The following is a 26,986-nucleotide window of genomic DNA, read 5'->3' on the forward strand; positions in this document are numbered from 1 at the left end:
TTTATGTTGTCAAATCAGAAAACCAAGAAGAAATGGATAAATTCCTGGAAATGCATAACCTACCAAAATTGAAGCAGGAAAAAATGGAAAATCTGAACAGACCGATTACCAGCAATGAAATAGAATCAGTAATCAAAACACTCCCAACAAACAAAAGTCCAGGACGAGAGGCTTCACAGTAATGGTACCAAAACATTTAGAGTTAAAAACTGTTCTTCTCAAACTATTCTAAAAAGCACAAGAAGAAGGAAAACTTCCAAATTCACTCTATGAAGCCAGCATTATTCTGATACCAAAACCAGATAAAGACATCACAAAAAAGAGAACTACAGGCCAATGTCTCTGATGAACATAGACGCAAAAATCCTTAATAAAATACTAGCAAACCGAATCCAACAATACATTAAAAAAGCTTTCACCACTATCAAGTGGAATTTATTCCCAGGATGCAAGAGTGGTTCAATATTTGTAAATCAATCAATGAGATACAACAAAAAGAGAAAGGATAAAAACTGTACGACCATTTTAATAGATGCAGAAAAAAACATCTGACAAAGTATAACATCCACTCATGATAAAAGCCCCCAACAAAGTAGATTTAGAGAGAACATACCTCAACATAATAAAGGCCATATATGAAAAACCACGGCAAACATCATCCTCAATGGGGAAAAACTGAGAGCTTTTCCCCTAAGGACAAGAACAAGACAAAAATGTCCACTCTCACCACTTTTATTCAACATAGTACTGGAAGTCCTAGCCACAGCAAGCAGACAACAAAAAGAAATAAAAGCATCCAAATCAGTAAGGAAGAAGTAAAACTTTTACTTGCAGATGCCATGATATTATAAATAAAAAACCTGCAAGCTTCCACCAAAAAAAAAAACCTGCTAGAACTGATAAATGAATTTAGTAAAGTCCCAGGATACAACACCAATGTGCAGAAATCTGTTGCACTTCTATACACTAAAAATGAGGCAGCAGAAAGAGAAATTAAGAAAACAATCCCATTTATGATTGCACCAAAAATAATAAGATACCAGGAATAAACCTAACCAAAGAGGTGAAAGACCTGTACTCTGAAAACTATAAAACACTGATGAAAGAAATTGAAGACAACACACAGAAATGGAAAGAAATTCCATGCTTATGGATTGAAAGAACAAATACTGTTAAAATGTCCATACTACCCAAAGCAATCTACACATTTAATGCAATCCCTATCAAAATATCGACAACACCTTTCACAGAACTAGAACAAACAATCCTAAAAGTTGTATGGAACCACAAAAGACCCCGAATAGCCAAAGCAATCTTGAAAAAGAAAAGCAAAGGTGGAGGTATCACAATTCCAGACTTCAAATTATATTACGAAGCTATAGAAATCAAAACAGTATGATACTGGCACAAAAATAGACACACAAATTAACAGAACAGAATAGAAAACCGGGGGGGCACCTGGGTGGCTCAGTCGTTGAGTGTCTGCCTTCAGCTCAGGGCGTGATCCTGGCGTTATGGGATTGAGCCCCGCATCAGGTTTCTCTGCTGGGAGCCTGCTTCTTCCTCTCCCACTTCCCCTGCTTGTATTCCCTCTCTTGCTGGCTGTCTCTCTCTGTCAAATAAATAAAATCTTTAAAAAAAAAAAAAAAGAATAGAAAACCAGGAACTAAACCCACAATTATATGGTCAACTAATCTTCAACAAAGCAGGAAAGAACATCCAATGGGAAAAAGACATTCTCTTCAACAAATGGCATTGGGAAAACTGGTCAGATCCATGCAAAAGAATGAAACTGGACCACTTTCTTACACCATACACAACAATAAACTCAAAATGGATTAAAGGCCTAAATATGAGGCCTGAAAGCATAAAAATCCTAGAAGAGAACACAGGCAATAATGTCTCTGACATCAGCCATAGCAACATTTTTCTAGATATGTCTCCTGAGGAAAGGGAAACAAAAGCAAAAATAAACTACTGGGACTACATTAAAATAAAAAGTTTCTGCACAGCAAAGGAAGCAATCAACAAAACTAAAAAGTAACCTACTGAATGGAAGGAGATATTTGCAAATGACAAATCTGATAAAGGGTTAGCATTCAAAATCTATAAAGAACTTATACAACTCAACACCCAGAACCCAAATAATCCAATTAAAAATGGGCAGGACATGAACAGACATTTTTCCCAAGAAGACATTCAGATGACCAAGAGATACATGAAAAGATGCTCAATATCACTCATCATCCTCTGATGATGCAAACTGCAGATCAAAACTACAATGAGATATCACCTCACACTTGTGGGAATGATAAAACAAAAAACACAAGCAACAGCAAGTGTATGGAGAGAAAGGAACCCTCTTACACTGAAGGTGGGAATGCAAACTGGTGCCACCACTGGAAAACAGTATGGAGGTTCCTCAGAAAGTTAAAAATAGAACTACCCTACCATCCAGTAATTTCACTACTGGGTATTTGCCCTCAAAACACAAAAACACGAATTCAAAGGGATACATGCCCCCCTATATTTACTACAGCATTATTTACAATAGCCAAATCATGGATGCAGCCCAAGTGTTCATTGATAGATAAATGGATAAAGAAGATGTGATATCTATCTACACACACACACACACACACACACACACACAGTGGAATATTATGGATTAGAGAATACACTTGTCATGATAAAAAAAACAAAAATTGAAAGATTGTAACAATAAATACATGTGTACATTTTACCTAGATTCAATGATTCTTAACATTGTGCTATGTTTGCTTTATCTCTCTCTCTTGATAGATAAGGTGTAGATACAGCCTACATATATATTTCTCAAACATTTGAAAGTAAGTTGCAGACATCATAAAACTTCACCTCGAAATATTCGAGCATGGGTCTCCTAAGAGTAACATCATATCCTTCAATGTAACATCATATCCTTACCACATCTAAGAAAATTAACAATAATTCCATAATAAAATATTACATTTAAATTGAGACTTCCCAATTTGTCTTTAAAATGTTTTTGTAGCTGCATTTTTTTCCAGTCAGGATTCCATGAAAATTCATGTTTTGATTTTAGTTGTTAACCATCTTTCTTTTCTTTTTTAATTCCAGTACAGATAATATACAGTGTTATATTAGTTTCAGGTGTATAATATAGTGATTCAACAACTCTGTACATCACCAACTGCTCATCACAAGTGCCCTCCTTAATCCCCCTCACGTATTTCACCCAACCCCCCACCCGCCTCCCCTCTGGTAACCATCAGTTTATTCTCTATAGTTAAGAGTTTGTTTCTTGGTTTGTGTCTAATCGTTCAAGTTTTCTATAGGTGTGAAAATTTTCAAAATAAAAAGTTGAGGGGTGCTGGGGTGGCTCAGTCAATTAAGGGTCCATCTCTTGATTTCAGCTCAGGTCATGATCTCATGGGTCATGAAATCGAGCCCTGGGTCAGGCTCCACACTCAGCAGGGAGTCTGCTTGAGATTCTCTCTCTCTCTCTCTCTCTCTCTCTGCCCCTCTTCCAATACACTCTCACTCTCAAATAAAATATTTATTTATTTAAACAAATTTTTTTAATTTTAATTTGAAAAAAATAAAACAGGATGCATTCTGAAAACAGAAGAGCTTAAGCACAGGTATAACCTAAGATATGAAAATAAGCAATCTCATATTGTCTCAATATTTATCTGAAAATGAAGTCATGGATTACTTTTATAATTAAATGTCAAAAAACAAACAGAAAAGAAATAAAATGAGCAACTCCAAAGACTGAGGTTATGGCAAATAGGGTCTTTGGATGCTCTATGATTCATGAATGATTTAGATGTTCAGTCAAAGGAAATGTGGTTAAGTAAAATCTTTCCAATACTTGGCATCAATTTTTTTCTCCCTTGTTTAAAGCAACTTATAATATTAAAGGAAGTTTCAAAACTCTCTGTATATGCTTTTTTCTAGGAGGAAAATATAGTAAATGTGTCTGATTTCTTTATATGATTACATGGCTAGCATTTGGGTTAAACTATAGAAAAAGGCAAGCACATTAGTATTTTCTTTATGCTAAAACTCTGAGGCTTCTAGACATGATGAAGTTAACAGAAACCAGGTTTACTCTCCTTCCTAAAACAACCAGAAAATTGTACAAAATATATGAAACAAGAGTTCTCAGTAATTGACAGCAGGTGTCATAGGAGAGTGATCTGAGTGAAGGAAAATAGATGGGTCCTATGTTTGCCTCAGTTTATAGCTGTGGGCTGTCTCCAGGTACCAGCATAGGCAGGGAGCATCCAGAGACCAGCGATCTGAGTTGAAATAAGACAGTCTGAAGTTCAGAGAGGCCAATATTATATTTTCAAGAGAGATCCACAAATCGTCAGAGGTGTCTTTGAATCTTTGGCTGGAATTAATCTGCATGAGTATGCAGAAACTATCTGAGGCTAGAGAAAGAATTGTTGGAATGAGCAGGTAGAACAATCACTGGATCTCACAAAGGGCTGAACAGAGCTCATGTTTTCTCCAGCCAATGTAGAAGGTCCTCTTAATACACAGAGCACTGGGAAGAGTCCTCATTAGGGCATTGCCTTAGTAGTCTCCCTACAATGTAAAGGGTGCTCTGGACCCTCTCAACAAAGCTTAAAAAGCAAGACTCAAAAAGAGAAACCTGCTTCCAAGAAACTCATCAACTGTGTCCCAGATCAAAATCCAAAAATATTTAAAGGAAAACAATAAAACCTGTATCAAAGAACATAAAATTTATAATGTCTAGGATTCAGTAATGCAAAGTAATACATTCAGGCATGCAAAGATGCAAAAATTATGACCCATACACTGGAGAAAACTTAATCAATAGAAACTGACCCAGAACAATAAAAATGATAGTACAGCAGTCAAGCATGTTAAAATTGCTATTATAAACGTCATATGCTCAAAAGTAAAATAGGAACATGATGAGGACAGAATAGATATAAAAATATTTAAATCAAACTTGTAGAGATAATAAAATATCTGAAATTTTATATACACACACACACACATATATATGGAGAGAGAGGGAGAGAGGAATGGAGGGAGGATGGGATTAACAGCAGATTATAACTACAAAGAAAAGATCAGAACTTGAAGACAGAACAATAGAAATTTCTAAAATGAAATATATAGAGAAAACAAACAAAAAAGGAACATCAGTGACCTTTGGGACAACATTGAGTGGTCTAACATACATGTAACTTGTAGCCCAGAAGAGAGGGAGCGCGGAGGTAAAAAAAAATTATTTGAAGACTTAATAACTGAACATTTTCCAAATCTGGTGTAAACTATAAACTCATAGATCCAAGAATCTCAATGAACAGAAGCAACATGAAGAATACCACGTCAAGGTATATCATAATCAAATTGCCAAAAATAATACAAAAGAAGAAAACATTAAAGTCTGAGAAAAAGACGTATACAGATGGACAAAAGTGTAACAGCACACATCGTGTCTGAAACTATGCAAACTATTTGACAATGACGCAACCTTTCAAAGTACAGATCTTCCTCAACTTACGATGGGGTTATATCCCAATAAATGCATCATAAGTTGAAATATGCATTTAATACACCTAACCTACCCAACATCATAGCTTAGCCTAGCCTACCTTAAACATGCTCAGAACCCTTATATTAGAGCAAAATCATGTAACAAGACCTATTTTATAATAAAGTATTGAATATCTCGTGTAATTTATTGAATACTGTACTAAAAGTGTAATGGCTCTAAGTGTATCAGTTGTTTGTCTTCATGATGGCATGGCTGGCAGGGAGTTGCCGCTGCCCAGCATCAGGAGAGTAATCATACCACACATCACTAGCCAAGGAAGAAATAAAAATTCAAAATTCAGTTTCTACTGAATGTGTATCATTTTCACATAATTGTAAAGTCAAAAGATTCTAAGTTGAACCATATAAGTCAGGGATTGTCCGTACTGAAAAATGCCTGGCAACCTACAAATCCCTAGCTCACACATCCTTTAAAAAAATGAAGATAAAATCAAGATCTTTTCAGACAAGCAAAAGTATTCACTGTTCGCAGAACTGCATAATTAAAAAATACTATAGTAAGTTTTTCAGGTAAAAGGAAAATAATATCACGTGGAAATTCAGATCTACACAAAGCTATGGAGAACACCAGAAATGTGTTCCAAAAAAAGGTATTTTCCAATTTAAAAAAACTTTTTAAAAGACTGACCATTAAAAATAAAAATAATAACATATTATAGGGCTTATAATATATGTAGAAGTAAAATGTATGACTATAATACAAAGGATAAGAAGGAGGAAGTTAAAATGTACTGTTATAAAGTTCTTAGGATATATGTGAAGCTGTATAATATTAGACTGTGATACCACAAGTAGGGTAAAACTGTTTTGTTCTCCATAGAATCATCAGTAAATGTTTATGTATAATTTTTGCATGTGATGTTTCAGGCTTCAGTGCCTTTGTACATATTGTTCCTATGCCAGGAATGCCTTCTCCACTTGTTTAGCAGATGAATTTCTGAGCTTCCCTCTTTCTTCAAGATTCTAAGACTCCATGTCTCCTCCCCTAAAAATCCTTCCTTTATCCCATTTCTTCTACTTCCATTCTCAATTAGTCACTTAATCCTCCCTCTTCCCAGAGAACCTCATAAATACTTCTGTTAGCACACATTTCATTTCATTATTAATTGTACTATATTCCTAATACGTACCTCTTAGTTCTCAAGGGTAAGGACCTATCTTTCTTATTTATCTCTAAATATCCCCAATAACTAGCATGGCGCCCAGTTATGTAGAAAGCATTCCTTAAAGCAGTCCTTGCAGAGTTTTATGCCAAAACTTCTTTTGTTCCTGCTTCTTTACCAGAACACTGTAAGTCACTTCCAGAATCCTCTCTCGCCTCTAATTTCGTGAATGTAGTAAGAGACATGAGTAGCTTGGTAAGCATCTATATAGGGGCAAGGATCTCTTCACTATTTTTTAATTTTTCAAGGCTATACACTATTTAGTAATTTTAATATTTTTAAGTTTCTTAAATTATAACGCACAAGTTAAACTCACTTCTGCCATTAACTCTAATGGGGCATGAGTATCCTTATTAGGGCTACTGTCTTCATCATTATCTTCATCATTGGTATCATCTTCACCATCATCATCTGTTGATTCAGACAACTTGTCATCAATATCCTGAAGGCAAGTTTCATTATTTTTCTCCTGCTCTGCAAGGAATGCGACTCTGCCCACTTGACCTAAAATAGAATATACATAATTTAATCAATTAATATTGAAAAGTTCAAAAATTAAAAATAGTTACTCCTAAGTTAAAATGTAACAAGTGTATATGTTTACTATATGCTTTCCTGGAGTTTATTTTTTTCATGATTAAATAACACCACAATGAAATTATGTGATTTCCATTTCCGAAAAAAGTAATAAAACTGCCAAGAGGAAAAAAACCCAAACCAATAACACTGAATTAATGTTAGGATTAATTGTTTGGTGCTTAAAATTTTAATATGTGGAAAACAATTTGTTTATAAAAAATATGATTTCAAGAAAAAAAGAAATTAATGCTATTCTATCTCAAGAAATACATTTCTTAAACTGTTCTTATAGGAATATAAATATGAAATAAAACCTGGAGAATAAAAGTAAGACTAGGGAGGCTGAACAGTAAATAATTCTTAGGCAGGTCAGGTCACTGTTTGGATACTTGAGAATAAAATTCTTTCTCTTTCTACACACACACACACACACCCCTTAGGAAGAGAGACATGTGAAGTATTCTAGATATAACCAGAGGTTACAGAACATTATTAATGATTTTTCTTAATGTCAAGACACCCAAGTTATGACCAAACACAAATGACTGAAAAATAGAAATAAGCACTAATAACTACCTGCTCAGTGCCCAGCACTATGAGGAGTCATAGGAAGACAAAAATGAACAGTTCTTGACTTCGGTTACTGATTTAGACTCTAATAGAGAGTCAGAAACATAACGGATAGCTGTAAACAGTATGGAAGTACGGTGGCAGATGTGTGCTAGGTAAGTGAGAGAACAAAGGAGGGCCCCATGCCGATCTGGAGAGTGGTCAGGAATAGTCCAGTCTGAGTGGATCAGTTTTTCCAAGGAGCGGGGACAGCATGAGCCAACACAGAAATAAGAATGTGTGTGGCACGACAAGGCACTTCGACGCTGCTTAGGGGCCAAGGTCGAGAGACTGCAATCATGACAGATGTGTCTGGAAGGGTAGGTAGATCATGGGGTCTTGTGGGCCAGGAGCCTTGGAGTTAGGACCATATCCTAAGAATAAAAGGGCCACTAATAAAGGATTTTGAAAGAAAACCATGTATGATCAATTCCGTATTTCTGAAGGAACACTTGGCTAAGAGGGTGGAAAGTATAGTTGAGGGGAGACCCCCCCCAAAAAAAAAGCAAAGAGAGAGGTTAGAGTCTCTTTAAAAAGTCCGGATGAGAGAGATGATTAGTGACAGGGTACTGGTAAAACAGGCATGGAGAGGAGGAACAGATTAGAGAAATATTTAAGAAGTAAAATCTCCATGATACAATCTATTAGAACATTTTCCAATAGTATAATTCTTTTACTATCTTCATTCATTTTGCTATATATGAGTATCACCTATACTATTTACTCAATGTTTTTCCTTGAATCTATTTTTAACATATAAATTTTACCAGATCATGTCACCAGCCATGAAACTGATGCATATATGAATAAAAGTAACATATAATAATCCTACCAAACATTATATACCATTACTCTTCTGAACATTACATATATTAACTCATTTAATTCTCTCAACAACTCAGTGAGGTGTATACTATTGTCACCCTGTTCATAGATGAAACTGAGGGACAGAGAGGTTAAACCACTTACCTGACTTCACACCACTAATTAAGCGGCAGATCTGGGAGTCAGTTTGGCTTGAGTCGATATTTGTAACCATGTCTTACTTTTTCCTGACACACGTTGAAATATAGTACCATTAAACTAATTTTTTTTTAAAAAGTTTACTGTGTGTTTCCTAAAATTCTGTCTGTGGGAAAGACTACTGAGGAGCTTGTCAACTGCTCTGGCTCTACTGGTATCTTTCACAGCTTCAAACTGCTTGCGTGACACCTCGCTTTCGTTAAAGGTTCTGAGTGTCGAAAGTCTTGTGACATGCCTTCTTTGATAGGGCCTTGGCCATTAGCTACTCCAAATCATGTAGAAACACTAGTTAGAAAGAAAATCAGGAAATCCAGGAGAGCTCGAGAGAGGACAATGTTAAGAAAATGCAGGAGAGAAAAAAAGAAAAAGTTGATGAAACTCCCCACTCTAAAGCAAACTCTTGACTAAACAAAAAAATGCTATCCTGGAAAGGGATACCAGTCCTTCCTAGAATGGCTGGGCTCTTCAGGCCATCTACCTGCTTCTGTTTCATTTACAGTCTCCATCAGCTCACAGCCACCCTGATCTTCCAGTGGGTACCCAGCCTGCTCAAGATTCATCACACTGATGCCATCAGGGGAAGGTCATAATAAGGAATTAAGGACTTCATGTGATGTCATAGGAACTGTCTCCTTCAATTCACAAACACTGAGCATCAAGAGAAACTTCCTGATCCCTAGAGCTACAATAGTCCTCCCCTAGGTGCCATTTATTTATATTACAGAACCTGCCACAACATGTCATTGTCTTATCTTTTATGGTTTATCCTTTATTTTTAATAGTTGACTATCTCATAAAGGCAAGCACTTTGCCTATTTGCCAACTAATGTATCCACAGTTTCTAAAACAGTCCTGGCACTCAATAAACCATTGTTGAATGAATGGAACTTAATGCTTTTATAGGTATTTTAATTCATTTTAAAATTTAATACGTCATTATCATTTTATATAATGTATACCATGGATGCCATACCTGACTGCATATCAGAATCATGTGGTACATGAATTTCAAAAATTACTGGTTCCTATGATCCACTCCAGACCTACAGAGTTGTCAATATCCCAAAGGTCAAGGAGGAGGGCTCAATTAGAAGCTACATTTACATAAAACAAATGTTATCACCTGTGCTTTCCTTTAAGAAGGAAGATGACCGTAGCTTCGACTGTAGATTCATTTCTGTATCTTTATTTTCAATGCTCTTTGAAGATACTCTATTTTCAGTATTCTTTAAAGAAGCTATATTTTCAATATTTTTTGAAGACACTTCCTTCCTAAATGTTAAAGTAAATAGTGAAAAAATAGTTTCCTAGGTCACAGTTCTCCTTAAAGCTTCATATGCATTCATACATACACACTTAATATAAACACAAAATATACCAATAATAAACTGAATACCTAAAATGTAATATCTTTTTTGTGGAAAAGCATTAAAAATAATTTTTACTGATAATTAAAATTCTATTTCTACTTGGCATTTGTCGTTGTGTAACAATCCTTAAAATCTTTTCAGGGTTCTTTAACATAGAGCATACAAGCAATCAATTATATGAATGTCTTTGGCACATCATTGTAATATGTTGGAATAAAACTAGGAATACTAGCCTTGAGGTTTTTTCTAGATTTATAAACCAATTCTTACCATTGCTAATAGCAATGCTACACTTATGGAGAGAGCCCAACACTAATATCAAACCTTGGTCATAACATAAAGTAGCCTGCTTTTTCATTAAGTAGCTAAAATAAAAGTGGGTTAATTTTCTCTTTTAGCCTTTAAGGCTGAAACTTCATGTCACTAATAATGCATTAAGACAGAGGATTCTTGTATGGTGCACTCTGTCTACAAAGACAGGTCCTTATGCTGGTGGAAAAATAATCCCAAGTCTCTTTTCTGTGGCCTTAACATTCTTTTAATATATCTTCTTTACCAAATTAAAAAAAACTGAACTTCTACTTTGCATGTCAAGATATAAAAAGATGTGAAGTATTTTCTTTCCCCAGTTATGGTGGCATTTTTTTCCCATTGACATATGAATCCAGAACATGAGTACAGTTATGTCAGTGATCTTGTACAGTGATTTAGCAAACAGGCGGAATAGCTTGTTATATTCCTAATATTATGGGAGGGAACAGAATCTTCACTTCCTCAATATACGCTGCTAAAGCAAAACCCCTCTCTAGTAATGAAAAATGCAAAGTTGATTTACATTTGTTCTGCCTCTGCCCTCCTCGATTTTCTAATTGGGAAAAAAAAAAAGCATCCAAGATTAAACTCTACATCTAAAAAGTTGAGAAATCAGTTAAGTATTTAATTTCTAGTGAGATTCCTGTTGTCAAAGCTTGCTACAAATGATTACTAGAATTTATAGGCTTTAATACCTAATCTAAATAAAAGAATTGTACTGTCTTCCCCCCAACAAATTAGTGTTTTGTTGACTCTAAGATACCATGTATTTATTATAAGACATACTGTTGTTACTTAAGAAAGAAAAAGCACTGCCAAGTTTAAGTGTAAGATGCCATCAATTGTAAGAAATGTTAAAATATGAAGAAAATATGTGTGCTTTAGAATCTATGAGATATGGTACTTACATAGTCACTAATTATATCCCTTAGGGAATTTGTCTGGTATAGTTTGGGATATTTAAATAATTGGAAATTCCTCTAATAACCTTAATGACACAACACGGAGGAAGTCAATGCCCAATATTAAATGGGATATTACTATTTGGAAGCAGTGAACATGCCATAAAAATACATATGAGAATTGACAAAATCATCATTTTAACAGTAAAATATGAATTCCTTTTCTGCTCACTATCTGTAGTCTTTTTCATATAGTTTCAAAGAATCAAAGGCCCAAAGTTCAACTTCGTCTTCAACTATAATCTTTTGACTTCCATTTGAGAAAGTGACATTATTTACGGTAATGCCTCTGACAATTAAAAAAAATAGATAGCTAGTATATTGTAAAATATTTGTTTTCCTTAATTCAAATACTTACAGTTGAGGAAAGATTCAGATTTTTACTTTATATAATATCCTTTGGAAATGGAAGATATTTTAGTTTCTACTTAGTTAGAGAGTCAGTCAAGTTAGACATCCTACTGAAACATACTTATGGTAGAACATAGGTAACCTAGATTTTAGGACTGTTCCTAAAAATGTGTTAAGAGCTTTTGGCATATTTATGAAATGGCCCCAAATTTCTATTGGAATTAATAATTTTTTCAGTAAGTTTAGATTTTAAACTTTGTTTTAAAAATCATTTAAACTTGTCAAACATAGGCTTAAAACCAAAATTGATTAAAACTTACTTTTCTGAGAATGTCCCAGCTACATTTAGAGAGACTTGTGTTGGTAAGGTACAAAATTTGCTTGCCAATCTTGGTCTACGTCCAAAGAGGCATTTACTTAAAGTATAAAAATAGAAATTAAAAAAAACCTGTCATTCATCTTCGAAGAGATAAAACATATGATCATGGAAAACCTATAAATTCAATTTTTTTCAACTGAATGCTGTGGATTTACTTTGGCCATTCCCCCCCATCTTTAACGATTCTTGAAAGCTTGACTCCAAACCCAACAGATCAAAGGTCCAAGATCTATAAAACTTCATCTAGCATTAAAGATATATTTTACTTTTATTGCTGAAAATTGTTAATTAAGTGCAATTTGTTGGGTAGACAAAATCTTTCACACATGGGATCCACGGGGAAAAGAGGAAATAATAAATGTGGGCTTCACATGCACAAAAATTTGAAACTCTTTGTTTATGAGTCCATACATTCCTTATGCCTCAGACTAGAATAAAGAAGCAATGAGAAGATTAAGGCAAAAGCACTCCCACTGCTTCACTTAACAAAGGAGGAAAGGGGAGTGGGGGGTGGAGGGGACAGAGGAGGACGCGCCACCAGTAGGGAGGTAGAGAGTGGAATGAAAGCTATTCTGAGAAAATTCATCAACTTTCCAGGTCACACCGCTCCTCAAGCAAAGGTCCTCTGTGATTTTCTATTTTCCTACTTGATCATTTTTTTTTCCAGGACTGGCCCTGGTTACCTTGAACTCTGGGTAAGGCACCTAGGCGACAAAGTCGCACACATGTGAAGCTTATTGGCTACACTAACCATTCCTCCTCCTCCCTCACACCAAACAACAATCAAACCAAACCCAAACTCTTCTTTGCAAGTGAACTGAAGAGAACATGATGTCTTGTCCTTGCAAAAATTAGTTTGATAAGCAGATGCAATTATTAATGAGATGAAGAGAACAAGTAATCACTCTGCTTTCCTATTTTGGCCCAGGCTGCATTTGGTTTATCCCTGGGGTTTAACTCAGGATGTGGATTACCCCCTCGCTTCAGTTCCAGCACTGCTTATCACAATCTATGAACATCGGTATTCACAGACACAATAGTAATTTATTTTCATTAATGATCTATTATTATTATTGAAAGTTATATCATACTTCCTTCAAAGACTACTAAAATTTTCTTATATTTTTAAAATTTAAATATATTTCAACCATGTAATTGGATATAGATACATATTTACACATAGATTAATATACTTGGGGGGCATCTATTTTTTCTGATTATCTATAACAATCTGAAATAAACATAGATTCTCTTTGATCTGTTACACATTCTTTCTCTTTAATACAAAAATATGTATTTAATATATAATTTACAACAAAAGCCAAGGTGGATTCTAATTTTAATTTTTAGCTTTGACAGTACGAAAATTAAAATATATACTGCATAAGGTGAAAAATTTCCCAGCCAATTTTATTCAGAATAAGCCAAAATAACAGCAGTTTTGCACCATTCTACCAATCTGTCAATAATGGATCTCCATGAATGTGTTTTATGACCAACTTTCAAAGTATAATTTTTCATGGAATTAATAATAGAATTTTTTTCTCAGGAGGTAGGAGATGATCATATCAGGAAGGGTTTTGATGAATTATTAGAATCAGTGCCTTGAACAAATCAGGGACTTCATATTTAGCTACTGTACTGAAAGTGGACCATGATTCTTTTTAACACTAGTCCCTTCAGCTAATTGGGGTGATCAGTTTCCCTTATTTAGTAGTAATGATCCATCTCATAGTAAATAAAGAATCTTTAATTGTAAAGCAAATATTCATTTAAAGGGATATTCTGAAAGAAATGAGCAAGTATCAAAACGAAATAGGAATGAGCAATGAAAGTTATATAAGTAAAATACAGACTACTTGGTATTTAAGCATTTAAAAAAGTAGAAATGACTATTATCTATACCTCTAAATTTTTATCAAAATTCATTTTTCATTTTAAATGTTCTTTTATCTAAGTAACAATTGCTTTGACTGAAGCAAAAGCTAAAGTGCTAATCCAGGCATTTCTGGCCTTTCAAGTTTAATTGGCTGACAAATGATCGCATTATCTAGTTCTAATTGCTTAAAAGGCATGTGACAGATCAGCTGCACAACCAGAGATGTCTTCTTACTCTGACTTTGCTTCATTTGGTTCACTCATCACTTTTTCTGAAAGAGAAGAAAAAAAACCAACTCAGTATTTTATCTGCAGTGATGTTCCTAACAGAAATTTCTGATTGGCAAATACACTTCAGCATTTTTTGAATGACAAGCAATATAATAAAGGATTTAACTACTAAGACTTCAACCACATTCAATCACTCCAGTAGACTATCTTCTTATTTAGAACAAAATGGTAACAAAACATTCTTTTTAAGTAATGAATCATTTACCCTTTGGGTCAAACACTAGCAATCTGCCATTCTGTTTATATTTTGGTACCTAAAATAGAAGCAAAAATAAAAACTAGCATTATCATTATTATTTTAGTTTGAGGCATTTGAAATAATTTATGCATAGCCTTTATATAAACATTTCTACTATCTAGCTAAAATATAATTTCATACTAAAGCCAATTATTCAGAAACTATGTAAATTGGTAATAAAAGAGATCTAAAGTATCCTAAAAATAATTTATATGGTCTAATCTTTACAGCATCTGTCTTGTCTAGATAATTCTTGCAAAAAACAAAATACTGACTTCCTAAGTCTTTAAATACTGTATAAATTTAGACTATAAATAAAACAATGCAGAACTCTGTCAGAAGGATATTAAATATCTTGGCTTTTTTATTTAGTAGTGTCACTTCCATCCTAACTGAAAAACCTCATTCTTTTGGATTATGAAATTGGGTTAAAAAAAAGTGTCTAGAGAAAGTAGCCCTTCCCCTTCTCCCCATTTCACCTTGGAGCTTATGTAAAAAGAGCTATAGGAATAATTCTGCATGTTAGAAAAGTGATGTATTAAATAAGCCTCTAATTCACTGCTTCTGTTTTCGTTTTATGTAACTTGGACTCCAGATCCAAACACAATCAACAGCAGGTTAAGGGCTCCCCTTTCCTACTGAGCTGACCCTAGAAGTCATAAATTCAGCTTGGTTCATCCTTCCAACCACTTTTCTCCCCTACTTTAACAAAATAAAACAACATAAACCAAACTGTCTGCCACACTCCAGTTCATCTGTGTTATGAAAAACAGTATTTAAGCCAGAACAAGAATTTTTTCCATGATATTTCAAGATAAGAGTATTTTAAATAAAATATTATTTCAATAAATACATTTAGAAATTAACCTTTGATTTCATCCAAAGTTACATTTTAAAATACAATTCTCACCTTATAAGTTCCCCTATGTATTTATTAATACTTACAAATTATAATGCTTTCTTTGTGAATGTTTACCTTTCTAAGGTTACCCTAAATAGATTTTCCCGTAAATTAGCCCTCTACATATTAATTTTAATTGTCAAGACAAAAATCAACTTTTAACGGTTTTTTAAGTATGAGAGAGGCCACATTTAAAATTTTCATAAGTAACAATTTACTTGCCCTCTCCTTCCCCAACACTTGCTGTCCCCACATCCCAAGCAAGACTTCAAAAATTAGTAGGAGTAGTACATACCAGGGATTTCTGGAATACAAAATTCAGGGCCAAAACTGTGGACAATAAAAGAGAAGCTTCTATTTTGTATTAAGTTTTTCTCTTTTTAAATCTGTCTCCCTCCTACTGATTTGCACTCTGGAACAAAGCATTGGTACATAAACTTTTGCCTCAGGCTTTGTTTTCTGGGAAATCCTGAACAAGCCAGACATTATATATGTCATTAATCTGATTACTCCTCTGAGAAATTCAGAGAGCTAAAGTCCATCAAAAAAGCAAGGCACCTTTTTGGGAAAGAGTGGCAGAAGACCAGGGGCGCCTGGGTGGCTCAGTGGGAAAAGCATCTGACTCCTGATTTCGGCTCGGGTCATGATCTCAGGGTCGCCTGAAGAGCCCAGTGGCATCCAGCTCAGGACTCAGCATGATGTCTGCTTGATATTCTCTCTCCCTCTCCCTCTGCTCTGTCCCCGCTCCTGCCCCCAGGCTCACTCGAGCGCTCTTTCAGTCTAAATAAAGACATACGTAAAATCTTAAAAAAAAAAAAAAAAGTTGCAGAAGACCAAACTCTAGGATAATGTCCTACTTCTCCAGGGCAGTAGAGCTCAAAAGCTGAAGCAACACAATAATGAACCAAATGAGACCCTAACAAAGGAAATCCAAGATGACCTGTCCTGAGAGGTGCTTTCCACAGATTTCCACAATCCTGTGGCTACTCATATGTGTGAGTAGACATCCCCTTTATATTTATATTCTCTCCTTTCTAGCTCTAGGATCTTGATGAATTGCTACATTCTACCCTTTACCTGGATGAAACATCAGTGCATACAATTCTCCCATTTTCACCTGGTAAAAGAAAAACCTAGGATGGGCAGATCCCAGCCCTTGATGGAAATCCAGGCTCTGCTGGGTCTGGATTTATCATTACCTAGGAAATGTCCATTTAATCTCCTTTCATAAAATTGAATTCTCTGGGGTGAGGGGCACTACAGAGTGATACTCAAGAGTTGGGGCTCTTTAGTGCAAGAGACTAGATTCACAGCCCAGTTCTACCACTTCCCATGTAAGCTTCTGTAGGTTACATAACTTCTTTAGGTTTCAGTTCCTGCATCTGTAAAAAGGAACCACAATAGCACCAAGTTCACTAGATCAGTGTAAGGATTAAATAGGATGACCTGGTAAAGTGTTTAGCCCAGCACCTGGCACACAGGAGGGATGCTGTAGAAACAACGTGATGTTTTATCTAAAGGAAAAACTGGGACGATATCCAATGGGGCTGGTTAAGATTGCTAAGGGAAATAAAAAGGTTTTATTGTGATTGAGACAAGCAGACTAGCTCTGAAGACTTTTAATTAATTAATTAAAAAATCACATAAGCTCCAAAGTAATGATACTTGCTTAAAAAGATCACTGACGCCAGGGAAAAAACAGAGTAACTGAGAACACAGGTAGAGTTAAAGCAGTGACTGATAAGCTGAGCAGAATGAGGTCCAGCCATTATATAAGTAATATGTATTTTTTTTTATTTTAATGTTTTTCTATCATGTTAGTCACCATACAGTACATCCCCGGTTTCCGATGTAAAGTTCGATGATTCATTAGCCATGTATAACACCCAGTGCACCATGCAATACGTGCCCTCCTTACTAACCATCACCAGTCTATCCCATTCCCCCACTCCCCCTCCCCTCTGAGGCCCTCAGTTTGTTTCTCATAGTCCATAGTCTCTCATGCTTCATTCCCCCTTCTGATTACCCCCCCCTTCTTTATCCCTTTCTTCCCCTACCGATCTTCCTAGTTCTTATGTTCCATAGATGAGACAAATCATATAATTGTCTTTCTCTGCTTGACTTATTTCACTTAGCATTATTTCCTCCAGTGCCATCCATGTTGCAGCAAATGTTGAGAATTCGTTCTTTCTGATAGCTGAGTAATATTCCATTGTATATATGGACCACAACTTTTTTTTTTTAAGATTTTATTTATTTATTTGACAGAGATAGAGACAGCCAGCGAGAGAGGGAACACAAGCAGGGGGAGTGGGAGAGGAAGAAGCAGGCTCATAGCGGAAGAGCCTGATGTGGGGCTCGATCCCATAACACCGGGATTACACCCTGAGCCGAAGGCAGACGCTTAACCACTGTGCCACCCAGGCACCCCCAGACCACAACTTCTAGACCATAACATCTACACAGTAATGCCAGGCCTGTGAGGTCCATTCCATGGAAAAAGGAGTGATATGCCAGGAGAGACTGGATTGGCCTAGTGAAGAGAATCTTAAAGCTGAATTAGAGATGGAGGAAAACACTCAGATAATGGTCTAAAATCAGGTCCCATGGAAGATAGCATTTAGGACAGAAGACACAGCAGCAGAGATTTCCGGTGCTCTTAAGAGAAAAGAGCATCCCAGAAATGTGGGCACAATAGGAATGGGTACAGAGGCCGATCTCCTACATAAAAGAGATCTGAGGTCTCAACCCAGGAAAGTAACTCTTCGAGATGTGGTGGGACAGGATTCCTGATAACTTGAAAGAGACAGATCTAATCCAAGGGGGAGGTCTAATGTCTATCAGGAGGGAGCACACCCAGCTGGACCCGGTCAGGGAAACACACAACCGAGGGAGACATATGTTGGAGAACATGTAGAAGTGGGTACACAGAAAGGACATACAGCACATTGTAAGAAGGGGTAAAATGGATCACCCAGCTTAGAGGATTCGGCTGTGTTTCTATACATAGAACACTGAGTGAGCAAAAGATATTTCATTCCTACTGACAAATTCTTATCATTTTAATAACAAGATGAATTCCTACTGTGGATGCAATTCTAAATACAAAAAATGTGGTTGATGAAGTACTATCATAAGAATTTGTCTTCCTCAATGTCTTTCAAGAGTGATTTATAGTTTCTAGAATATAGGTCCTTTACGGTTTACATTTCCTCAATGTCTTTCAAGAGTGATTTATAGTTTCTAGAATATAGGTCCTTTACGGTTTACATTTCCTCAATGTCTTTCAAGAGTGATTTATAGTTTCTAGAATATAGGTCCTTTACGGTTTACATTTCCTCAATGTCTTTCAAGAGTGATTTATAGTTTCTAGAATATAGGTCCTTTACGGTTTACATTTCCTCAATGTCTTTCAAGAGTGATTTATAGTTTCTAGAATATAGGTCCTTTACGGTTTACATTTCCTCAATGTCTTTCAAGAGTGATTTATAGTTTCTAGAATATAGGTCCTTTACGGTTTACATTTCCTCAATGTCTTTCAAGAGTGATTTATAGTTTCTAGAATATAGGTCCTTTACGGTTTACATTTCCTCAATGTCTTTCAAGAGTGATTTATAGTTTCTAGAATATAGGTCCTTTACGGTTTACATTTCCTCAATGTCTTTCAAGAGTGATTTATAGTTTCTAGAATATAGGTCCTTTACGGTTTACATTTCCTCAATGTCTTTCAAGAGTGATTTATAGTTTCTAGAATATAGGTCCTTTACGGTTTACATTTCCTCAATGTCTTTCAAGAGTGATTTATAGTTTCTAGAATATAGATCCTTTACGTCTCTGGTTAATTCCAAGGTAACGTATAGTTTTTGGTGCTATTGTAAATGGGATGGATTCCCTAATTTCTCTTTCTTCAGTCTCATCATTCATGTATAGAAATGCAACTGATTTCTGAGCATTGATTTTGTATCCCGCCACATTACTGAATTGCTCTATAACTTCTAATAGTTTGGGAGTGGATTCTTTTGGGTTTTCCATATAGAGTATCATGTCATCCGCAAAGAGAGACATTTTGACTTCTTCTTTGCCGATTTGGATACCTTTTATCCCTTTTTGTTGTCTGATTGCTGTTGTAAGGACTTCTAGTACTATGTTGAATAATAGTGGCGAGAGTGGGCATCCTTGTCGTGTTCCTGATCTTAAGTAATATGTGTTTTTCAAATAACTATCAGTATGCAAAAATATCTCTGAAAGGAAATGCTTTCAGAAAAGAAACATAATAATGGTTGACTCTGAGTAGGAAAAAGGGATGGCTACAGGACTGGGGTAGGAGGGACATTTTTATTTTATGTCCATTTGTATCTCTTGACCTTTGAAAAAAAATAAATGTATTATCTAGTAAAAAAAAAAAAAACAAATACCACTTAAAATTTGCAACACTATTTTTATCTATATGTTTATCTATCTCTTACAGGCATGTAAGCTGTATGTTGGTCTTGTGGTTTAATTCTCTTTACTTCAATTCTCTTCTCCACCCAGTGGTTCCTATTCAAATTGGGGTCATGGTATTCAGAAAGAATGGTATTGAGGTGCACACCTTGTATATTCATTACTATTGTATATGGTTAATGTTAACATCACAACAGTCATTTAATCACTGTTTGAGTTTCTACGAAGTATACCCACTGGATTTTGAACATGGGCAGACTCTTCTGGTGTATTTCAACAGTCCCAATGGTAATGGGAACAACACAGTTATGATAGTTCCCGACTTCCATGTCTATTTCATGTTCCGATATTCAATGTCTATTTACAACAAATATCTGATGAGCACCTACCATGTACCTTAGCACAGATATGTCTGTGAAAAGCTCTGGGGATACAAGAGAAGCTCAGAATTTTATAGGGGAAACAAGTATTAACTTCCCATATACAGGACAGACCACGCTTCAAAGCACTGTACTATATACTCCTTCTAATATAATTTTCCATACTGCCCAAACAGGGTCAATCAAATCCCTTCTTTTGAGCTCATGGACTGGGGGTACCCAAGGACAGTCAGCAGGCAGTGAAGACAGAATTGGAAAGACAAAGGAAGAGAGTCAACAGAGTTGCCCCTGAACAACTTTCCAGTTCCAGAATCCAGTTCTGAGGACTGTCCTCCAGGTTTGCTATATTCCCCCAGGTATGATTTCTACAAGTACCCCTAGAATATGGTATTATTCTACCTGATATGAGAAGCAAGAGTCACGTTTCACAGTGAAGGTGACATTTATTTAGCCAAGTAGGCAGTCAAAAGAAGGAGAAGAACAACAGTGTCTTAGAAAATGGCAATAGATGGAGTTGGATATATATGTGGGAGCAAACTTGAAAAGTCATTAATTACCATGTACAAAGGATGTGGAATTTTAACCACTAGTCAATGGAAAGCAAACGAAGGCTCTGAAGAATAATCATATTAGATCTATCTTAGAAAAGAAATTCTGTGGAGGGTAAACCTGAGAAAGAATGGGAGGTGGGGAAACCAGTTTCAAGGCCATTATAATAGTCCAGATCGGGGCTGGCAAACTAAAGCCCAAGAGCCAAATATGACTCACTGCCTACTTTTTTTTTTTTTTTTTTAAGATTTTATTTATGTATTTGACAGAGAGAGAGAGAGCACAAGCAGACAGAGCGGCAAGCAGAGGGAGGAGAAGCAGGCTCCCCGCTGAGCAGAGAGCCCGATGCGGGGCTCGATCCCAGGACCCTGGGATCATGACCTGAGTGGAAGGCAGATGCTTAACCGACTGAGCCACCCAGGTGTCCCTCGTTGCCTACTTTTATAAATGAAATTTTATGAGAATACAGACATGCTCATTTGTATGTACATTGTCAATGGCAGCTTTCAGGCTATGATGGCAGAGATGAATGGTTACGACAAAGACTGTATGACCTACAAAGCCTAAAATACATATTATCTGGCCCTTTACAGAAAAATTTGCCAAACTCTAGTCTGGGGAAAAAAGATGATGTACAAAGCCAGGAAGGTACACTTGGAACCAAAAGAGAGGTAAAACTTAGGATCACTAGACATAGAAGTGAGGGAGAAGAAAAGAAGTTGATGGTTCTAGTGTGGATGATTAGGATGAGGGTACCAGGGGAGGAACATTCTTGGGGGGTGGATAATGAGTTTGTTTTAGGGAAATTCTGATTCGGAGATGTCTGTAGGTCCTCTGAAATCAAGTGGTGTTCAATTCTATTACAGAGAGTTAGAACTCAAGAGAAAAGATGACGTGTGGGATAGCTGTGAAAAAGTGGGAAAGGACAGCATGGCCCACGTAGAACAAGACAAGGCCCAGGAGAGAATCCTGGGTGTAATACCAACATTTACGGAGCAGGTGGAGCAAAAGAATCAGTCAAGGAAACACCCATGAGCATTATGTAGACAGATAACTACAGAGTGGTGGAATGATTATATCACCAGGATAGAAGTTTCTGGAGAGCACAAACTGGTTCTTATTCATGAGTGTGGGTCCCATACCATTTTAAAGGCACTCAGATATTGACTGAATGGATAAAACCACTGGAATGATATAAGTAACTTAATTGTCTTAGAATGCTCTTATAATGAAAAAGAAAGGCCCATAGAATTCGGAGGGATGATTCTGAGGAAAAGAGTTGGGAAAAGGCAGGTGCAGATTTATTTTTATTAAGAAAAAAATACTGAATGACTAATATAGAAAGATGGGTAGTATTAATCAGAAGATAAATGTATATCGTTAAATAAATATTTAAAATGTACGTGACAAAGTGATTTATAAAGGCGTAATTATGTGATACTATGTGTTTGAAAATATTCTGTTCATCTTGTAAATTAAAATGTACTTTGGGGGTCAGGGTGGGGGTCATTATGGCCTCATTCTTTTTTTTTTTTAGATTTTAATTATTTGAGACAAAGCAAGAGAGGGAGCACAAGCGGGGGTGGGGTGCAAAGGGGCAGAGGGAGAGGGAGAAGCAGACTCCCCTCTGAGCAGGAAGCCCAATGTGGGGCTCGATCCCAGGACCCCGGGATCATGACGTAGGAGGAAGGCACACGCTTAACTGAGCCACCCAGGTGCCCCAATTATGGGCTCATTTCTAAAAGAAAGGGCTTAGTTCTTGCCTTTTTAGCTATATTAGTCTGGACTTTTGGTTATAAGTTACAGAAACCGTACTCAAGTTAGCTTAGGTAAAAGAAGAAAAGGGTTGGCTCATAAAATCCAAGAGTTAAATACCCAAGTTGTGTGGAAGTCAGAATAGTAGATACAGCTGTGTTCAAGGAGGGGCATGGGGGTTTCCCTTGTTCATCTCGGCTTCTCCCTGCAGGTGGGTCTCATTCTTCTCATTGCGGACAGATTTTCTACACATGGTACAAAACATGAGTTTTATGTGATATAGTTATAGCCTTTTGGAAAAAGTGACTCTCTCAACAAAAACCCCAAAGGCCCAATTAGTGCAGCTAGTTTTTTTGGCTACGAAGAACAGAAAAACTCAGGTATCACATAAATTGGTGCTCAATAAATATTTGTTGAATAGGAAGGAAGAAATCAAGAAAGCAAAAGAAAGTATTAAAGTAGACCTTTGCTATCCAATATGGTAGCCACTACACACATGTGGCTGTCGAACACCTGATATGTGACTGGTTCAATTTAAGATATGCGCACCAGATTATAAGGACATAGTACTAAAAAAAGAGCATAAAATATCTCATTCCTTTACTCCTCTAGGTAAATGTTCACTAACCAGCCGCCATTAGGGCCAAATAGGATTTATTTGGATTCTATAGGTTTCGAAAAACCTTTCATAAAACGAGTTACCAGCATTCAAAATTCAGATTTCACAAAATTCTCATTTGAGGTTTCTCTTGTAATATTGGAAGATATATACATGTTCCTCCATCCCATTTGTGCAATTATTTTATCCTTTGGGGCTATTTATTTTTAAAAGCCACCTAGTATTCTAATAAGCAAAGAATGAATTAACAGTCACTTTCCTCAACAGAAAATGAGGACAAAAATACTACCTACTTCACAGAGTTATTGCGAAGTTAATATAAATAGCTAATAATGAATAACAGCACCTATATCCTACTACAACTCCTCCTCCTCCTATACATTATTACCTACCACCTAGCAAGGACAGTGCTGAAGGTGAACTCTAAGAAAGCCAGTTTTAAGTGCACACTTGAGACTGGATGGAGCAAATAAGAGGGAGAAAACACTCAACATTTCGCTTAAACGGTGTTGGTGAGGGGTGGGATAGGAAGCTCTGGAATTCTGGAGTAGTGCAGTGGAATCCCTACAAAGGTGTTGGAATTCACCTCTGGAAAAAACTTTGTTTTCCTGAGATAGATAGCTAGATAGATAAATACATAAATCCAATCAATAAATCAATCAGGTGGATTTGGGGATCACTGAATTTGATTTATGGAGAATGAAACAAATCAAAAGACATTTTCAGTGTCTTTTTCAGGTTTATTTTTAAAAAGTCACTTCCAGGGGTCTCTTGGGGTAAGAACAAATTGGCCCAATTCACTTATGCCCTCTGGGAAGTCAAACGATAAATTTATAATTACGCCCTGTGTTAATTTAAACGCCACAGCAGCGCAGTGCAGACTAGTTTGAGTAATCAAAGGCCACACATCTTGATTTAGGAAATCTCAAGTCAATCTCGTCACCTCACAAAAGGCTGAAGACCAGACCTTAGAAATAATCCGCCGTTAGCCCCTCATTTTACATAAGATGAAAACATGGCCCGAGGAGGTTCAATGATTTGTCCAAATTCCACACAAATTTTTTATGGTCGAGCAAGTTATGTCTAGCAAGTAATGACATCTTAAGTACAGTCTGTGAATGCTGGCTCCTTCTGGTCATTAAGCTGTTTCCCCAAAAAAGTAAGAGAAAAAAAGTTTTTTTTTAAAAAGGAGGTGGGGGCAAGCATGGAGTGAAGTAGCTGGAAGTTCTGAGATGCAACAAGGCTATTTTCACTGTTTGCGGCAGGGGGGGGGGTTGGCGCATGCGAATCGGAGGTCACAGAATGGTGGTGTAGACCTCCTGTCGGAACTGCCCAATTACCACTCACACCCATGTAGACACAAACACTGTATCCCTTCGGGAGTGCCTGACTACAGCCAAAGGAGGAAGCCAAGTCCGAGGTGCACCAGCAGCCGCGTGGAGCCTACCTTCTCGCGCGCCGCCTCGACAGCCACGGAGCTCCGGAGCCCGAACCTGGAGAGGGCAGAGAAGTTTGCGTGTTCAGGCGCGGGGCCTGGGGGAGTCGGAGGCCAGGGCTGGCTCTGTCCGCACGCAAGGGAGGGGAGAGAGCGACCCGCAGTCGCTGCAGTGCCTCTTACCCGCTCGTGGTCCTCTCACACCGCCGGTCCGGAGGGTAGACACCGAAGCCCAGCCCAGCTCGCGGTTCGCGCGGAGTTGGGAGCTGGGAACCAGAGACACAGCGTCGCCATGGAGATGAGACAGCTAGCGGCTGGAGCCGGGGGAGCAGCGGCGTGCAGAGGCGGAAGGAGCGCTCGGGCGGGAGCGGGGCAAGCTGGGAGAATAGCTGAGGGGCGGGGAGGAGGCGGGACGCGCCCGGGTAGCGTGGGAGGGCGCGAGACGCGAGTGGCCGGACGGGACGAGCCTCCGGCTGGCCCGCGAGGCAAGCCTGAGGAGGCGGTGCAAGTCCAGGAAGCTGCGGAGGGGGCGGGGCGGGCCGAGCCTGGGGCGGGGCTGAGGGGCGGGACGGGGGAGGGGCAGGGGCGGAGCAAGCCCGGGGAATCACAAAGGGGGCGGGGCGAGAAACCTGGGTTCGGGAGAGCCCAGCTGTTCCGCCGCGCTGAGCATTGGGTGTATAAAATCTCGGACACACGTCCTCACTTGCACCCGTTACTTTGAGAAATGAAGAAAGGAGGGTGATTGGAATGTCATTGTCCATACCTGATCCTTTTCTTGGCAGGGAGAGGGAAAAGGGCGGGGTGGCCTCGTTCCTGTTTTAAACTTGTGAAGTAAAAGAAGTCTTGAGTTGGGAGAGAAGTTTATCCCTAGATGTCGCCTGCAGGACTTGGTCCCAACCTGAGGTCGCCCCAAGAAAATTATGAATTTCCTGGGGGTCTTGGACCCTCCTCTTCCACCAGCAGGGGGACAAGTCCTAGGATGTGAAGTTGACCTCGGCCAATGGGAGCTTTTACGGCCTAAATAATTGTTTTGGTCACAAAAGGGGGGTGGGGGAACACTTCTATTAGAAAATTCTAATTGTCCCTCAAGGTTGGCTTCTAGGAAGGAATTGGTTGCTTTTCTCCAGTTGGGATCGGGAAGTCTCTAGGATCGATTTGTTGCCAGGCAACAGGTTTTGAAAGATGCCGGTATGTTGGAATCAAATCTGTATTCGAATTTTACTAAGTAGCCACCTGAGGTATAATCGCTATTTAACCTCTGGGGTTAGGTACCTTTTGGGGAATATGTACTTTGGTAAATGATTGTGTGCTTCAAATAACAAAGTATATAAAGCTTTGACATGTAGAAGATGCTTTAAAAATGGTAAATTTTATCATCATCGTCATCAAAATTGAAATGCTTGGACCACTTCAGGAACCAAGTGTATATAGAGATTTAGTTATCTTTAAATTATCTTAATCATCTGTCCATGTTACTCAATCTCCTTGGATTCCTGGATGGAGGAAAGGAGGCAAAGGAAAAAAGCCAGAATGGAAGGGTTATTTTTAAAGAACTCAATGAGTTATTGACAAATACATACCCAGTTTGATAAGGACATAGAAAACCACTATCTCTACTATTATAGGAACACCATTACATAAATGATGTATTAAGTTTGAAGATTTCTCATTCAGGGGCACCTGGGTGGCTCAGTCGTTAAGCGTCTGCCTTCGGCTCAGGGCATGATCCCGCAGTTCTGGGATCGAGCCCCACATCAGGCTCCTCTGCTGGGAGCCTGCTTCTTCCTCTCCCACTCCCCCTGCTTGTGTTCCCTCTCTCCCTGGCTATCTCTCTCTCTGTCAAATAAATAAAATCTTTAAAAAAGAGAGAGACTTCTCATTCAATCAAGACAAAGGGAAATTCATATTTTTCTATCAATACCCTTAAAACATTAGTTTTGATGAATTTGCTTAGTATTGATAAATGAGTAATGTCTGACTGGCTATTCCCATTGTCCTATTCCAAAGAGATGTAAGGAAACCCCATATTTAATGGATTAAACTTCCTCTTCCTACCCCTTTCCCCGAACAGAAGAGCTCAAGTCCATTTGTAGAATGCAGTGTTTTCAATGTTATTTATTGTTTCTGAAAGAAAGGGCAAAAATG

The 26,986-nt window shown here is 37.5% G+C and overlaps 1 protein-coding gene across 3 annotated transcripts in view; it reads right to left on the reverse strand.

Moving 5' to 3' along the window:
• The window catches only part of ERICH2 (glutamate rich 2), a 38,746-nt gene extending 13,628 nt beyond the window's left edge, over positions 1-25,118 (reverse strand). Inside the window, exons 1-8 of one of the 3 annotated variants that reach the window (XM_040644048.1) lie at positions 25,025-25,085; positions 24,854-24,899; positions 22,908-23,032; positions 14,727-14,775; positions 14,466-14,502; positions 12,294-12,389; positions 10,102-10,250; positions 7,084-7,271 (exon numbers count right to left, since the gene is read on the reverse strand). In XM_040644048.1, coding sequence (XP_040499982.1) covers positions 7,084-7,271; positions 10,102-10,250; positions 12,294-12,389; positions 14,466-14,502; positions 14,727-14,775; positions 22,908-22,961 — 573 coding nt within the window. In that variant the 5' untranslated portion in view covers positions 22,962-23,032; positions 24,854-24,899; positions 25,025-25,085. Of the gene's footprint in view, positions 1-7,083; positions 7,272-10,101; positions 10,251-12,293; positions 12,390-14,465; positions 14,503-14,726; positions 14,776-22,907; positions 23,033-24,853; positions 24,900-25,024 lie in introns of those variants that run through there. The other 2 variants (XM_040644055.1, XM_040644058.1) reach the window with 2 other exon arrangements.
• Between the last annotated feature and the right edge of the window lie 1,868 nt (positions 25,119-26,986).

Source organism: Ursus maritimus, unplaced genomic scaffold (assembly GCF_017311325.1).
Source record: "Ursus maritimus isolate PB19 unplaced genomic scaffold, ASM1731132v1 scaffold_1, whole genome shotgun sequence".
Classification (NCBI taxonomy): Eukaryota; Metazoa; Chordata; class Mammalia; order Carnivora; family Ursidae; genus Ursus; species Ursus maritimus.